This window comes from Microtus pennsylvanicus, chromosome 12 (genome assembly GCF_037038515.1).
Source record: "Microtus pennsylvanicus isolate mMicPen1 chromosome 12, mMicPen1.hap1, whole genome shotgun sequence".
NCBI lineage: Eukaryota > Metazoa > Chordata > Mammalia > Rodentia > Cricetidae > Microtus > Microtus pennsylvanicus.
The window spans coordinates 70,065,841-70,082,625 of NC_134590.1; the positions used below are offsets into that span (position 1 = coordinate 70,065,841).

The 16,785-nt window shown below is 44.9% G+C and overlaps 1 protein-coding gene across 5 annotated transcripts; it reads right to left on the bottom strand.

The window, feature by feature from the left end:
* Nucleotides 1–275: 275 nt before the first annotated feature.
* On the bottom strand, nucleotides 276–15,446 carry Hus1 (HUS1 checkpoint clamp component). 5 transcript variants are annotated; one of them, XM_075944317.1, is made up of 8 exons: nucleotides 15,341–15,446; nucleotides 14,782–14,909; nucleotides 14,523–14,699; nucleotides 12,633–12,740; nucleotides 11,534–11,608; nucleotides 7,000–7,099; nucleotides 5,737–5,856; nucleotides 276–4,283 (listed from the first exon to the last, which is right to left on the bottom strand). In XM_075944317.1, exons 1-8 carry the CDS (start codon nucleotides 15,390–15,392, stop codon nucleotides 4,201–4,203), a joined length of 843 nt encoding a protein of 280 aa, XP_075800432.1. In that variant the 5' UTR covers nucleotides 15,393–15,446; the 3' UTR covers nucleotides 276–4,200. The 5 variants fall into 5 exon arrangements, with proteins under 5 accessions (XP_075800432.1, XP_075800430.1, XP_075800434.1 ...); XM_075944315.1 differs by having other exon boundaries at nucleotides 12,633–12,743; XM_075944319.1 differs by having other exon boundaries at nucleotides 15,291–15,419.
* Nucleotides 15,447–16,785: the final 1,339 nt, after the last annotated feature.

A 16,785-nucleotide genomic window follows, 5' to 3' on the forward strand; every position in this document is an offset into this window, starting at 1 on the left:
ATGATGTCACAATGAAGGAAAGCTAACTAACTTGTCCATGTAGGGCCTATTCATGTTGGTCCCATGATAAGAAGAAATTTTTTTCTGTAAAATGGTCTTATCTATCCAGGCTCCAGTACTCTGAACCCAGTATAACTTCAACATGGTAAAAAAAAATAAAATGTTACTTTCCACTGTAGAAAATAAGGATATGCTGTGAAAATGAAGCCTAAATTATAACATTCAGGAAATTAAAGTTGCCAGATGAATATGTGTGCTAATAAATACATTTCAAGTAACAGTCAAATAATAAATATTTATTTAAGTCTATAAAAATATTTTCATTACAAAGTTGGTTACGAAATTGCCAGAAAACATACACATATAAAAACGTTGAAATAAAAACCACCCAGAGCTAGCTGGGTTTAGATGTACACTTCCTGGTCTTCTTTGCCACACTGAACACCAACATCCCACTGGCTTTGTTACCATACATATAGTGCTTTGTCCTGCAGCATTAGGAAATGACATTGCATCACACAGATCAGATCACCTGTCAATTCCCCAGTCATTCACATTAAGAAATCCTTAATTTATAACAGTGCTCAGCTTTGACTATAACCTGTGTAAGAAGTCTTACGAGCATAAGTATTAATCAAAGGGAGCAATTTCAAGTTTTCCCACAGATAGTAGACAGCAAACTGCATGCACACTCCCTAATGTGCAAGTGACCCTAATTTATCACCTCCTACTTGAACACTGCTTAAAGAAAACCCACAAGCCCAGGCTCCCTTTGAGATTCCCCATCAGAATCCACACAGAAGCACAGAGTTGGAGTGTGGCATTAGTCAACTGGCGGAGCAGAAATCTAGGACTTCTCCATGTCGTCACATAATCCAACTAGAGCAAGGTCATCACCCTGAATCCCCTGAATGCCAAAGTGAAGCTGTGGTACCCACTGGGCCACAGAGAAATGCAAAACCATGAGCAGAAAGACAGGCAGGGTAACTCTAAGACTGCTCTACCAAGGACCACACATAGAGAAAGTCCCTGTATTTGATTCTACAGTGGAAAAAATAGGTGGGAGCTGGGCATTTTGCTCCCCCACATTCTGAGACTTTGTAGGAGACTTGCTTGGGTCTGGTATCTTCACATGGGATAGTGTGAGCAGAGTAGAGCTAGACTACTCAGGGCCATTAAAAGGAAAAGGGGGGGGGGAAGAGCCTCACTGCCATCAAAGTCTGAATGCACAAGTCCACCCTCGTGGAAATGGCAAGGCCATCAAGCTTTGCAATGGTTGCAGAGCGTGCAGGCCATACAGAATTTCTAGACAGACTCACTATACAAAGATGGCCATGGGCAAAGCCATGCTGTGAAGGCTAAGGTATGTATGTACTCAATATACAGACACTGATACAGAACCACGAGTCAAGAACCTCACATTGGGCCCTCACAGCAAAAGTAAAGGATGGTCATTACCAGAGGCCTGGGCACCTGGGGAGGAGTTTAGAAAGCTGTCCAGAACCAGTAAGTATGGAAACAGAGAGGAAAGAATAAGTAGTCCAGGAGGAAAGCACAGAGTGAAAGGTGGGGTGACTACGTGACTGAACCATCAAGGAAGAACCTCTAGGCTGTGCACTCTGATATCCCAACGTCTTTAAAATAAAAAAGTACAGAATTTTGTCTCTTAAAAACAACAGACACTTGACCAACTGGGTGACATTTACCGATATGTCATCGGCCACTGCATCTGGTAGAAGAACCAGTATTCCTGCCTCAAGTCAAAACTAATGCTGAACCGCCTTTCAGGCTTCCAAGAGCAGGTTTCTTTGTAGCAGGATGCAGGGCAGGACACACTCAGTCTGGAGACCTGATGGGTAGGAAGGTCCTTGCTGGACCAGGGGATGCCCACAGGATTAAAAAGGCTGCTTGGACATTGGCAAAAATGGCTACATTAAGAATTCTGCATTTTTGACCCGTCGTTAGGATGGTCTTAAATCTCAGTTCAAGGCATGGTTACCAGGGATGTGGGTTCTGAGCTCTGGCAGGCAAGGTCAGGGGGTACCTCACTGGTTCTAACATTCAGGAAAGCATTCTTAGGCAATCAGAGTAAGGGGAAATGCCTCCAAGCCTCAGACACCATGCTTCTTCTATACATAGCAAAACTCTGCTCTCACCTCAGGACGAGGTTCCACAAAGTACTTCCAAATTCCCATAATCCCACTCTGAGCTCCCTGCTTTGACTTCAGATCTGTGAGATACAGCTATGAACACTATGCAGAAAGTTGTGACAAGAACCAGAAAGACCACAGCCCCCCGACTGCCAGTGAGGGCTTCTTCTCGCAAAGTCATCACCAACAGCATGTGGCACAGTGGGGACCTCAGAGACCAGTGAGCACTGACACTTAGACAGAAAAAGAAGCTTCATAGGGAACTTCCTGAAATTTCATTTGCATCATGATTTTGAGGCTATATCATGGCACCTGGACTACCTCTCATTATGAACTGAAGAAATGCTTTAACAATGTAGAAAAATCCCTAATTTAAAAATGTTAGTTTAACTAAATCTATCTTATTAAATATCAGTAGAGCTAGAGGCATGGCGGCTCATATCTGTCATCTAAACACCTGGGGAGTAGGAGGCTCAGCAGTTCAAGGCCAGTATTAGCTCCAGCTCATCTAAGGCCACCTTAAACTACACGAGAACCTGTCTAATAAAAACTGAAACAGCAACAAATATATTACCCTAGTAGCGCTTAAGAAACAATACTTTCCCTAAATACCCCGCACGCCTTTTTAAAATCTTATCCTAGCAACTTAGATCTTAACTCTGACATGGAAACAGTTTCTGATGCCACTTCATGTGGCTTCATGTAGCTTGATACCTGACACCTAGTTAAATCAGGAAGCCTGCTAGGGTGTTTTTGGAGGAAGTACAACCTCCAGGGTGAGCCAGCTCCAAAACAGGAGCAAAACACAGCCTTGCCTATGATGGCCAAGCTTCAGCTGCTTTATGCAAAACACAATGTGCTTAAGAGAAAGGTGACTCTGAAACTGTGGAAGAATTATACAAAATTATGATTTAGATGACTAGGGATATAGTTTGGCATAGAGGGCTTGTCTGTCTAACATGTTTCCATTCCTGGATTTGATCCTGAGCACTACAAAAAAGTAAAATAAGTTATAACTTAAAATCAAAGTGGGCTCAAGAGAAAAGTATACAGAAGGAGAAGTTCAAGATGGAAACTGGTTGCTAGTCTTCAGGATCTCAGGCTCCCTAGCGGCAGGTTCCCCAGGCTGAGAGGAGAGGCTCTGCAGGTTCCCCAGCTGAGAGGAGAGGCTCTGCAGGTTCCCCAGCTGAGAGGAGAGGCTCTGCAGCTTCCCCAGGCTGAGAGGAGAGGCTCTGCAGCTTCCCCAGGCTGAGAGGAAAGGCTCTGCAGCTTCCCCAGGCTGAGAGGAAAGGCTCTGCAGGTTCCCCAGGTTGAGAGGAGAGGTTCTGAAGGTTCCCCAGGCTGTGAAATTTTGCAGGTTCCCCAGGCTGAGAGGTTCTTCAGGCAGTGAGAAGGAAGTGAACTTGAACCTTCAGTAAATTGGGCAAGGTTCCACATGTTGTAGCTGTATTGGTGAGAAACCAGGCATGCTGCCAGGACAGAGGGGTTGCATGGTTTGCACTGAGCTCCCAGACATGGCGGTTGGGAGAGATGAGCATGCTGAAAACCTGAAAGCAAACAACTGCAGCATTTTAGGGACTAAGCTGGGAACTAGCTGAGTAGTATTGCTGTGAATTCTGACTGCAACACCAATGCTATACACATGATGAGCTTGAAACATCAGTGACAAACTGCTACTCACACTTTAGATAGGCTAGGGAGCAACTCAGTGGCAGAGCACATGCTTAGCACAGAGAAGGCCCTGATCTCATCTGTTACCAAAGGAAAACAAAACAACAGAAGACCCTTGAAAAAAAATTCCGTCTTTTCTTCTTCATGTCTTAGATCCACGGGATAAGGGGACAAGTGCCGGTCTTGAGAAATATGAAGGAATGATTATCTAACTGTGCTTCATTAATTCCACTTGTACCTACGCCAGCATGGAGAGAAAGAGCGGAGTGCAAGCCTGTGGTGTTGTGAGGACTGAGGACGGGCAGCTGCCCTGCACACCATCCAGGGCTTTTCTCATCACGACAGAGGTCTCTGTGCTCCTAAGTCTGCTGAGATGGTGCTAGGACAAGGCTGGGATGAAATACTGAAGGGAGATGTCGTCCAGAAGCAAATCGAAATGAACAATCCTGTTACTCACAATATCTAGGAGAAAAAGACCCAGGCGTTAAAGACAGATTTTCATCCTCCCTGTCACATGTCTGCCACGGACATTTCCTATGCTTGGTGTCTGTTCCCTTTGAGGGCTCGTGAGGGCCACAGCACATGCTACTGCCACCCACTGGCGACAGTGTGAGAGATGGAAGAAAGAAGCTACCTAGGCTTTAGGGGGAAAACCAGGTTGATTTCACCAAATTAGCCTTCCTGGTAAAAGCAGGTACCCAAAGTGAGGTGACCAGAGTACATGGTCTAAGTGCTTGAGGTCCTGTGCACTGTGATAGGCTGTGCTACACACCACCAAACTCCTCCCTGTGTCCTCGCGCCACAGCCTCTCACACAGTCTGTGCTTTCTCATCTCGTGCTGGTTAGTTTTATGTGAACTTGACACAAGCTAGTCACCAGCTGAGAAAATGCCTCCGTAAGACTGGGCTGTAGGGAAGCTTATAAGGAGCATTTTCCTAATTAGTGATTGATGGACAGCCCGGTCCATTGTGGGTGGGGCCATCCCTGGACTGGTGGCAAAGGGTTCTATAAGAAGGCGTGCTGAGCAAGCCATGAGAAACAAGCCAGGAAGCAGCATCCCTCCATGGCCTCTGCATCAGCTTCTGTCTCCAGGTTCCTGCAGTGCTTGAGTTCCTGTACTGACTTCCTTTGATGATGAACAGTGATGTAGAAATGTAAGCCAAATAAATCTTTTCCTCTCTAAGCTGCTTTTTGGTCACAGTGTTTCATCACAGCAATAGTTACCCTAACTAGGACATGTTCCTTTTCTCTTTCAGAAAGGCTGGTCATTGACAGAACTACCCAGAACTTTCTGTTCCATTACTATAGGATCGAGTCCCAGGTCATCTCCCTCAGCTTCGTGGATGAGAGGTCATCCCAGGCACTTTCCACAAAGAGAGGAATGTCACATCTAGGCCATTTGCTATGCCCTTTTCCAAACAAAACAAAACACACAAGGAGACAAAGAGCCTTGAGAAGCTCTTGATGAACTTCCTAGCTCAGTAGGGGGGAACAGGGGAAGAGGAACAGGGCAGTGTGTAACTAGAGCCAGGATGGGGTCCAAGCCATTAATAACCAACAACGGAGGAGACTTTGGTAGTGAGCACAGGTCAGGTAGGCGATGAAAGGAAAGGCAATGGGCTCAAGCTGAAACTCAGATCTAGGCAAAAGCATATACAGGGCTCTGATTATGCGAAATCTAAAGAACTCTGCTGCTGTGGGAAAGCTTGCGCTGACTGTGCAGACAGTATCGCTGCCGGCTTTCTGGTACCACACTGCTCACCATCACTCTTCAGCATCTCTAGATACTTCTAGCTCAAGGAAACTTTACGACCTGACTGCCCAGGGAGCCTTAGTTCCCAGAACTGGGCGTATTTGAATTTAGAAGACTGTATGCATATCAGACTAGAGGTGGGTAAGGAAAAAGCAAACTTACTGCACACAGCCTTGGTGGGAGTCACTTGCTGTCCTGCAAGGAACTGGAGGAGTTTCCTTATGTCGATGTGCACCTCAACCATGTCTTCTGGGTGTCTGTTTTGAGAGACGCTCTCAGAGGCTGAAATGACATTTTTCTTTTTAATCCAGTATCTCTGGACATAACAAGGAACTCATGATCTGATCAACCCAGCTCTTTTTAGCAACCCAGTAGACTACAACTTGTAAAAGTGATGAAGGCATCTTATCCGCTTGACAATACATGTATATCAGAAATTGGCTCTCCCACATTCCAGACACTTCTTCTCTGGCCCCCTGGCTGCTTCCCTATTTGAGGAGAGGAGTCTAATTTAGGCTCACTGCTCACCAAGCTGCACAATCACCCCCTCCGTCAAGGCGCACTGAACTGATTTCACATTCCTTCCTGACCTTTATGAGATGTAAAGTGACCAAGTTCATCTGCATCACATTCGTATTTGCCAATCTAACTTCACAGGTACTGAATTGACTAGAGGAGAAAATGAGAAAGACAGCTGTTGACTCCAGTCCAAATGAGAATCTTAACCTCCAGAGCACAGTGGCAAATGAAGAACTGTTGTGGAATGTCTGCTTAACTATGCAAAGATGTGGTGCTTTTTTCCCTGCCTGCCTAAGGTACCTGATTGGTCTAATACAAAGATGAATGGCCAATAGCAAGGGAGGAGGTATAAGCAGACTTCTAGGTAGGGAGAATGATGGAGGTGGGTCTTGTATCTATCTGTTGCTTAGGAGGAATTAGGTTTAGGGAAAGACATGGAGGAAGCAGGAAAGTAGGACATACAGAATGAAAGAAAGGTAAAAAAGGCCCAAAGATGAATAGAAACAGGTTGAATTAAGTTAAAAGAGCTAGTGGGACAAGCCTAAGGTGAGGCTGAGCATTCACAGTTAATAATAAGGCTGAGCATTCACAATTAATAATAAATCTCTGTGTCTTTATTTGGGAGCTAGTTGGCAACCCAAAGAAAATGCCAGCTACAAAGAGCTATTGAATTCTTGGAAGTCACTGTTTGTGACCTGAATCCCAGGGGAGGAAAGCATCATTCTTAATGCCTGGTGGCCTGACCCCTTGCCTAGTGCCATTATGTCATAAGGACAGGAAATTTTATCTCAGACCCTTCTCAAGTGTGAAACAAAGAAAACCAGATTTCAATGTTTTCATTAAAAGAACTCAATATATATTCAAACAATTCATTAGAATCAAAATATAACCCACAAGAAAACTCACGTAATACAGGGTTTCCAAGATCCTTAAAATGAGTTGTCACACATACCAACTCAGTTTCTATCTTTAGGTTCAGATCTCCGTTTAGGTTTGCTTCAATAACCTGCAAATTGATTAAAATTCAATGTTGAAAAGAGGAAAAAGAACAGCATATGGGTACCAGCTTCCACAAAAGCCAGGTAACAAGGCAGTGTCATAAACCTAACACCTCACAGGGCACTGAAGCCCCTTCCCCAACAACCACAGAGAGGTTTATGAAAGCCCAGAACTCAAATATCCCCTAAAATCAATAAGGTATCCCCCTAGTGGAGAAGACAGCAGGGGGAAGAGGGAGGGGCCTTGCTGGGACACTCTGTCAAGGATCAAGGTTCTGGAGGGACCAGCAAAGTGATGAGGGTGGAGTGGAGGTAAGAGCTCCCTTATAGCAGGCATGGAGTGAAAGGATCCTAACTTGTCAGGACAGATGCTCTGCCAGGTAAGAAAAAGAACATTATATGGGAGGAAAGATCAGAAAGGATGGATCAAACCGCCTTAACTAGGTACCCTTCAGAAATGACCATTTCCTTCTTTCTCGCTGAATGCAAGAAGCATGGTAGGCTGCGGCTCTTGCAACAAGAGCTCTCCTCCCCCACATCATCACACTTCTGTGCAGGAGAATCCCTGAGGTCTGGTTAAGATGGGCCCAGGCTCTAGACTTCCAACCAGTTTCCAGGGCATGCTAACGTTGCCTGTTTTCTGACCATGTCCAGTAGCAATGCCTAACAATGCGTACTCTGCTGGAGGTGAGCTCAGATGTGATGCTGGAAGAAGCAGCTCTGTAGGAGCAGCTTACTGAAGAGCTGAGAAGGATCAGGGAGAGGGGAGGCTTTGGAGTCAGACCTTTAGGTCAAGTGAAACCTGCGGCTGGAGGCACAGTATCTATAATGGGGGCAGCAGTGCAGCTGTCATGCATTTTATGGCTCTGGTGCACTCAGGTAGTTTACAGCAGGTACCAGTACTGCTGGTCAGGAGTCAACTAATGGCACTAAATGATCATTAACAGAGTTGGAGGGAAAGTAAACTCTTATCCTGATGCTTAGGAAACTGAATGTCGATGTGCATGAGAGGACAGAAAACTGCATCTTAAATCAGCTCTGAGTGGCAGGTTCAGGGAGTTGGCTGCTGATAATTCTTTCACATGCTGACTAAGTGCGTCATGTGTCCGGCACTCTGGATCATGTGTGCTTTGAAATCTAATGCTCCATTACTCAGACTTTAAGAATTTGAAGATGGGCTGGAGAGATGGCTCAGAAGTTAAGAGCACCCACTGGCTGCTCTTCTAAAGGTCCTGAGATCAATTCCAGCAACCACATGGTACCTCAGAAGTATCTATAGTGCGGTCTAGTGCCCTCTTCTGGCCTGCAGGCATGCATATAGGCAGAATACTATACAAATAATAAATAGATAAATAAATCTTTTAAAAAAAGAATTTGAAGCATGGAAGTACACTACACATGCCTGCAGTGAATTCAAAGCCAAGGCAAGCTGCCTTCTTAATGGATATTTGTTTCTAACACACTGTTTTTCAGAAGCAATCAAATCTACAGGTATTAGCACATAGTTGTTGGAAGTAAATGGTAACAGGCCACATATGAGCTTTGTGGAGCCCCAGTGAGTACCCCAGAACATTCACAAATATTGCTGTCTACATTTTGTTTTGGTCACTTATCATTCCGGATTATAGGACCGTGGGTTAAGAAATGAAAAGAAGAGCTCTGCTTACTGAAAGTCTTAACATGAAAGCTTTTTACTCCAAGGAAGCGACTAGATTAGAAGGCTGTGAGCTTGGAAACATAGTGTATAATGTCAGAAGTTCAAAAACAAGAGCTCATCTGAGTTCAGAGAATCTACCTTGTTTTGTTTCTAGCACAAGAAGATTTGGAGTTCAGAAATTTTATGCAATAAGCATAAGACAGATATCATGTGCTGACCAGTTTCCAGGGCATGCTAATGCTGCATGTCCTAAACTACAGCATGACAACAGAGCTGTGCCAGCAGGGTGATGTCCTTTCCTCCCCAGACCTGGGATCCTTTGCCTGCAATGCTCAGAGTTTGGTCCTAGTGACATGGACGATGCCTCCCCTTTCCAGATTAGGCAGCATGTTTGTGCTACTGGCTGGCAGAATGCTGACCGCAGACTGCATGTGGGACTTTCTGCAGACTAGTTAGGCAGATACCAACAACCAAACCAGAAATGTAGAGTGTCATGCATAGGTTGATTGGCAAATCTCCTTCCAGATAAAAGAACCAATAGTATGGCCATGGTGAAAGATTAAAAACAGAGGAGACTCCTCTGGCCTATGGCAATAGTTCCAGGGCAGGTGTAGAAGAAGCGACGGGGCAGGCCTGCTTTTTTGTCCCGCCCGGCTCCCACGTGGTTATCTTTACAGCCGAAATAACAACACACAAACTGCATTCATATAAACACTGCCTGGCCCATTGTATCTAGCCTCTTCTTGGCTAACTCTCATATCTTGCTTAACCCATATTTAGTAATCTGTGTAGCACCACGAGGTGGTGTCTTACCAAAAAAGATTCAGCATGTCTGACCTGGCGGCTTGCTCCATCGCATCTGACCAGAGAGGAGAGGCATGGCGTCTGGCTCACTTCCCTTCTTCCCAGCATTCTGTTCAGTCTACTCCACCTACCTAATTTTCTGACCTATCAGACCAAGCAGTTTGCTTTATTGATCAACCAATAAAACAACAGATTGACAAATGACCTTCCCACATCAGGCAGGGAGAACAGGAGTTGAAGAGAGGACCCCATGGGGAAAAAGTGAGTGTCGGAGCCCCACATTGTCTCTCCAAGCTGTTCTGTGAACACTGAGGCCAGGCCAGACACCAGCACAGCTGCAGCTCTCTGTCCTGGTTAGGCAACAGCAGCCCCAGCCCCTTCTGAATCTGCAGTGTCTTTGTATGGGACTCACTCATGATCTTTACTGATGCTCTGTCGGTGCAGTTAGGAAGTTTCACTATAAATGTGGAAATGGACCAAGATAATTCCCCAACTGTCTCTATTGTACAAACTACTAAGACATGTAGCTTCCCCTGGAAGCATCTACTTAGTTCTTTAGCTCTCTGGCTCCCAGTACCCAGAATGATCTTGTTTGCATCTGGCTGTTCTAGCTCGGTAACATCCCAGTTAGCATTTGTCGAGCACTCCGAAGAGAAACAACTGCCACTGCTGTCACTAACCCCTTTGCTGACTCATTTCCACAGGACAGAAAGAACAAGCACATGATCCCTCAATTAAATGCCTGACTCTTCCCTCTGGGCCTCCTGAGTCTCCTAGAAGTCCCAGGGTACCTTAGAGGAAGCCAGGCTGACAACTGGATCAACACCGTGGCCGACACAGTGTGTGCTATTTCAAGGGAGCCGGATTTTTGATTCAGAGGGCAGCACTGCTCTGAAGTGAGGACTTGTGAGAGAAACAACACTACCAAAACCCCACCACTTTCTACGTTTCAAATCCTCTTGTGATGTAAAGATTCCCAGGAGCTAAATGTTACTCCCATCCATGCAACATATCAATTACAGACTACTAGGTGACGGCCCAGCCCTGGACTCTGACACAGAAGGTTAAGAAAGGATTTCCCTTCTTTGAAGCTGGCAGTTCTGGAGATTTCAAGATGCTGATTTACGGTGGGGGGGGGGGGGGGGGGGGGGCTCCTCAGCGCAGAGAGTTTCCTACAGGAGTTTGGGCTGAACACTGACAATGGCTGAACATTTCAAGGAGATGAGAGACACAGCGACTAAGTAGGAAGGGTTACTAAGCAGGGAAATGACAAGGCCAGGCCAGTATGGATCTGCCGGGAGGGCCTGGCTGATAGAGATGTGGCCTTGGCGGTTGGAAAAGTCACAGGTTTGTGTGTTAGGTAGGCAGTGGCTTTGAAACGATTTAGGAACATAATGGAATGTGGTCTTAAGGGGTGAATAAATGTGGAATTCAGGACACACTATGTGTAAATGACGACAGTCCATCAAGTTTGAGCTATTTTTGGACCTTCAAAAATATATAGAAAAATAATATAGAGCCCACCTATATGTCAGTGTCTAATGTGCCCACACATGCTAACATGTGAAAGGCACTGGGGCTTCGACCATTCACTCAGCTCGGTGGTGGAATACGCTCTCAGTTTGCATGAAGCCTTCCATTTAATCCTCAGCACCAAAAAGGAGACCATCAAAAACTGCAATGCTCTGTCCAAATTACCAGAACTGTTGGAACATGTTCCCGATATACTATAAACACGAGGGATTAAGGGCAAGTTTGAAAGTTTTCCCCAGTGAATGAGAGCTGAAAGGCATAAGAACAGGTCCCTAAAGGCCAGATGGCAATACCAAACTCTGTCCTCCCAAGTGGGGCCTCTGTGGGAGAAACCCACTAGCAGAGACACCTTCTGGTGACGAGGGGGTACCTACACCTCCAGGACATGCCACTCACACGGCAGGAGCTCACTCACAGCTCTTTTCTGAAGGCATAATCAATCGCTTACCAGATGATTGCTGATATTTTTCATTTTCTCCACAACACTCTTCATTGTCTTCAAGGCTGGTAAATAAATACTGACCTAAAAACCAGTATGAGAAATCACACGGATCAGAAATCTTAACAGAGTCCATAAAAGCAAGTACTCAACTAACAACGGATCAGAAATTTAACAGAGTCCTTAACAGCAGGTACTCAGCTAACAACGGTGAAATGTACTTGTGTCAAAAACTCAGAATCACATTTTTAAATTTTCCAAATAAAGTCCCTTTGAAACTTTGAAAGTTTCACTAACTTATTCAAGCAAATAAAAATACCTGGATACCTGGCTCTGGTTACCATGGTGACCATACTCCCAAAAGCATTGTTCTGGTTCAAGAAGGAACACAGTACATCAGCTGAGATACCTATATACAGGTCCAAGGGGAATACACCTCAAGTGCTGAGCAAGAAGCCTTCCTCTGGGAAATGTTTAAGGACCCAGGGGCCTTCTGTGTACTCTGTAAGAGTACAGCCAGCCATTATCATGAGTCATTTGAGCTATGTTACCAACAGCACTGATGTAACGCTGGCTTTTTCCAAGCCTACATAGACACCTTTTAACCAACTACACATTTCATCCGGTATCTGTTTGATTTCTTTTTATATATACAAGAGACAAAAGACCATTTGGCATCCTCTTTCTTTGCAATGATGCAGAGGTTGCTAGAAGGTCACTGTTAACCTAAGTTCCAAGTCAACAAAATGTGTTTTCTGGCTCTTTTGTTAGGCCTATGAAACATGAATTTGTACCTAAAGCCAAGAGCCATGGTAGACTGCCTTCCAAAGTATAACTTAGGCTCTATTTTCTTTTGTTACAAGCCATCACCATCCCCTTTCTATACAGAAAGTATGCCATTTCTAAATGGGTATCAGCTCTTTAACAGGATTTACATACATAGCAAAAGGCACATACTCACATCTCAAGTCTTGTTGATTGACTCACAGTCTTTTCAGAAACTATACAAATTCAAATAACATACACAGCAAGATGACAACTAGCAATGGAGAATTCAATCCCCACCCTTTATTGTGTGTTGAAGAATAGGACTGCAGACAACACTTACATCAGAGTCTGGGACAGAGGGTTCTTGTAAGTCTTTCCACAATCTTCTAGGAATCACCTTTATGGGGATATCATGGGTCACAATTCTACTACTGCTGGATGAGGACAACTGCTAAGAAAAAAGATTATTTTATGTTGTCAACGCTAAAAGAAAACCAAAACACAAGAACTGCTGCTAAACCTTTCAATTCCAAACGGAATGTTCTTAATTCATCCCCTCAAAATCTATTCAAGTGATAATGTTGACGTGGTGTATCTGTTCTGCTTTGGGTCCCACGAGTCTTTGAGAAGTGTGGTGAAGGAGACAACAAGGCCCCAGTGGAACCAACGGAGCAAGCAGAAAGCAAGTGCACAGAGCTGGATTACATACCCGTCAGAACCTGAAGAAAGCACAGTGGTGATGAGGATGAGGGAGGAAGGGCTGCTAGAGAGGAAGAGGAAAACCCTCTGGGGTATGGCTTCAGAGACATCAGAACTAGAGAGGAGACAGCCTCTAGGAAGCTAAATTTGAGGGCACAGGGTTTCAGGCAGAGGGAAAGCATCAGCATTTGCAAACTTAGGAGACAGAGAGAGGCAAATATGCCATGCCAAGGCAACCCAGACACCATTGTGTGCCACGCCCTGAGCATGCTGCCACTTCCACACCTCTGAAAGGATCGACCATGTTTACTTTTAGAAGCATCTCTAAAACTCAGAAACCACAGAACTGCTGGGAAGAGTGGCACACACAACACTCAGGAGGCAGAGGCAGGTGGATCTCTGTAAGTTCGAGGCCAGTGTGGTCTACATAGTGAATTCTAAGACTGCCAGACCCTGTCTCAAAACAGCAAAGAAGAAACCAAAGTATCTTACATTCTTACTTTAAAAAGTATTATATAGTATGATCTTGCTTTTCCTTAAGAAACTAAATAAACTCAAACCTATGGTTACATAGCATGCTCTAATTATCTCTAAGATCTTTAATAAATAAATAAATTTAAAAAAAAGGGTAGCCAAGACAAGAAGTAGCCCGAGGCAAAAAAAAAAAAAAAAAAGACATAAAAGGTTTCAAAGCCATGAATAGACATCTATAGCCAGCTTGGAAACAAATGTAATAATACTCACCCACAGATGCCCAGAACATATAAGAAAAGGAAGTTGTAAAGATAACTGGGTGGGCTGGGCAGAGCACTAAAGAAAGGGAAAGTTTTGGAGAGAAACTTCAAGTGGAATGTCCAATTGATGTCCCCAGCCTGGGAGTGGGGAAAAACCCGACATATCCAGCGAACCACTCAGAGGGTATTAATTGGTGACTTGGCTATTTGTGAAAGGCTAGGGACACATTAGAAATCACAAACTCCATCTTGTCTGTGTGTTTCCGTGTGTTCTGAGGAGAGGCTCCTCGCTACTCATCTAGTAGTAGCATCGAAAACAAATGTGTTACTTAAGTCTGAGGACTATGTATTTAAGAATAGTACAGATGATGAAATTTTAAGATGGAAGTGGATAAAAACATCTAGACAAGGTGACAATATCCTAAAAGAAAGAGATTCTAGCTAGCAATTTGACTGTTTGGAAAAAGCAGTATCCTGTTGAACATTGTGCAATCAAACTTTGTTTTAAAATGACTAAGATAAGGTGCATTTCTCACACGTAAGTCAGGAACCAGATCTTATATTTTGAGACAGGGTCTCTATGCAGTCCTGGAACTCAGAGATCTTCCTGTCTCTGCTTCCCCAGTGCTGGGATTAAAGACATGGGCCACCATGCTGGACTAGATTTTATATTTAAATGAAACTAATTCACTTTCAAGAATATTGTTTGAAATCTTAGGCTTATAGCTACTTATACACCCTAGACCAAAACAAGACACTTATAAAAAAAATTCAGAAATCCTTTTCCTCCTACTTACCAGCTCTACAGACACCGTAAGACAGGGAAAGTGTTTGTTAGTCAGCTTGATTTTCAAGGCTCTGGCGTTCTGGGCAGTCTTCAAGGCTCGAGATAAGTTTTCTGACGTTAATTCTAAATAAATCTCATTGTTTTCTGCAGAGACTCCTTCCATCTGAAATTCACTAAAAATGTTCTCCTGCGGGACAGAAGCAGACATTTAAGGCCTTTTTTCAGCACCCCTGGCTGGAGCCCGGGGACTCTGGGTGTTTCCTGCTCACCTGTTCCAGCTCACACCACATGCTCACCCCACCACTGGCCAGCTTGTCCGAAAGGATGAAGTTCAGCTTCTCTGGGCTGATGCGGAGGGTACAGGTTTTGGCAAGTTTGGCTATCATGTTACTGACTCCTGTAGCGGGGAGGGAAAGAAAGTAGTTACTACGCATGACATCGGGTATCCTACAGGTCAGCTTGCAGAACTTGAAGTTCACAGATCACGCTCGGACTTCAACGCCGCTGACATTTTGCGAAGCACACAGCCCACAGCACCAGTGTTCAATAATGAAACGGTCTCAGGGAACAACTGACAACCGGGAATCTCGCGTGCATTCCACGTAACCGTGGGGCAGCTGCTTACGGCCCGCGGGCAGGGTTAGGCACATTCGCGGGCACAGGAAGAGCGAGGGAGGACTGCAAAGGGCAAGGTCTCCGGTAGCTATCCTTCCCCCTCAGGGCCGCCCTCCCAGCCTCCGGGTCCCAGCTGTGCCCTCCACCCCGCCCATCCTCTCACAGGGCTGCAGCCGCACTCTCCGCTCGCTCCCCGCAGCCCTGCCAGCTCACGTGTGAAGTGATTCAGACAAGCCAGGTCCACGATCTTGGCGCGAAACTTCATGGCGGTTTCTTGGCCGGCAGCGGCTTCGGCCCGAGGCGCTCGAAAGTCCCTACCGGCGCGTTCCGACTGGGAAACGCGGGCGCGCGCACTGAGGTTCCGGTGCGGCGGGAGAGGTTCCGCCTGCCGCCCACCCGGGTCAAAGGCGGCGAAGCGCCGCCCAACTGTTGCCATGGCAACAGAGACTCCACACCCCGGGTGCGGGGAAGTCACGCCCTGGAACACACGTGGATACCTGGCAGAGCAGCGTTTTTAAAGTTTTGGAAATTCATAGAAACGTTTTAAAACTTTGAGCGCATTTGAGCGCATTACTTGGTAGGATATCTGAAGGCCGTGGATGTGAACTGATAATTCTGCACCCTTGTCTCAATAGAAACCCACCAGAGCCTATAAAATTCTTATTAATTAGCCCTAGCTAATGAGGGTGTTTAAGCCAGAAGTTGGAGACTTGCCTGGGCATCTTAGAGACATTATGTCAGCAAGCTTATTTAAAATGAAAGAAGGAAGGGGGACGGGGAGGAAAGAAGGAGAAGGGAAGGAAAAAGGAAAGAGAATAGGACAAACACACTCCTCCCTCCCCTCTCCTCCTTTTCCCTCCCTTCTCCCCTCCTCTCCTTTCGCCCTTTCTCTCTCCTCCTCTCCTCCTCCGTCTCTTTCTCCTCTCTTTGTGTGTGTGTGTGTGTGTGTGTGTGTGTGTGTAGAACTCTTGTCGAACACAATTGTGACCTTTGCATTCATCCCAGTACCATACACAAATAAAAGCCCTCTTAGTATAGTGTCCTTAGAATTGCTTTAAATGAATTTTTAACCTAGAATAGAACACTGTTTTTTCAAGGATTATAGTTGTAAACATTTTCAGATAATATTTGGGGATTAAAACCCAGGCCTCCCCACTTTCTAGGTAAGCACTCTTTCAATTCACCACATAACCAATCCCCCCACCCCCACAATATTCTTAAAGTGCTTTGAAAAATAATATCAATCCAGATCTTTGCGGTCCTCGAGATGGCTCAGCAGATAAAAGTGTTGTCCATGAAAGCCTGAGTTGGGGCCCTGGTGTAACTCCAAAAGTTGTTCTCTGACTCCCACGTGCGCACATTCACACGCAGTAAAGTTTAATTTAAACATTTAGATATCTTTAACAAATTTAATGGTAAGATAATAATAAAACAGCTGATAGTGCAGACTATTGGTAAAGAATAATATATATATAGATAGATAGATAACACATTTGAATGTCAACAAAATTTGCCTTTTTATTTAGAACTTAATTTTGAAATACAGATGTCACATGAAATAAGGTCATCGTTACATATATTTTGTGTTTAAAGGTTATATTGTCTGTGTGTACATGCATGTACCCAGGGTCATCCATGCATTGGAGTTCATGTGAAGG

What these genes read in the sequence shown, in the direction of transcription:
- Hus1 (XM_075944314.1), bottom strand. Translation starts at nt 15,392, where the DNA reads ATGAAGTTTCGCGCCAAGATCGTGGACCTGGCTTGTCTGAATCACTTC. An exon ending in TTGTCTGAATCACTTCACAC is followed by an intron (nt 14,910 to 15,340) that starts GTGAGCTGGCAG and finishes TCCCCGCTACAG; the next exon opens with GAGTCAGTAACATGATAGCC. An exon ending in TGTGGTGTGAGCTGGAACAG is followed by an intron (nt 14,700 to 14,781) that starts GTGAGCAGGAAA and finishes TCTGTCCCGCAG; the next exon opens with GAGAACATTTTTAGTGAATT.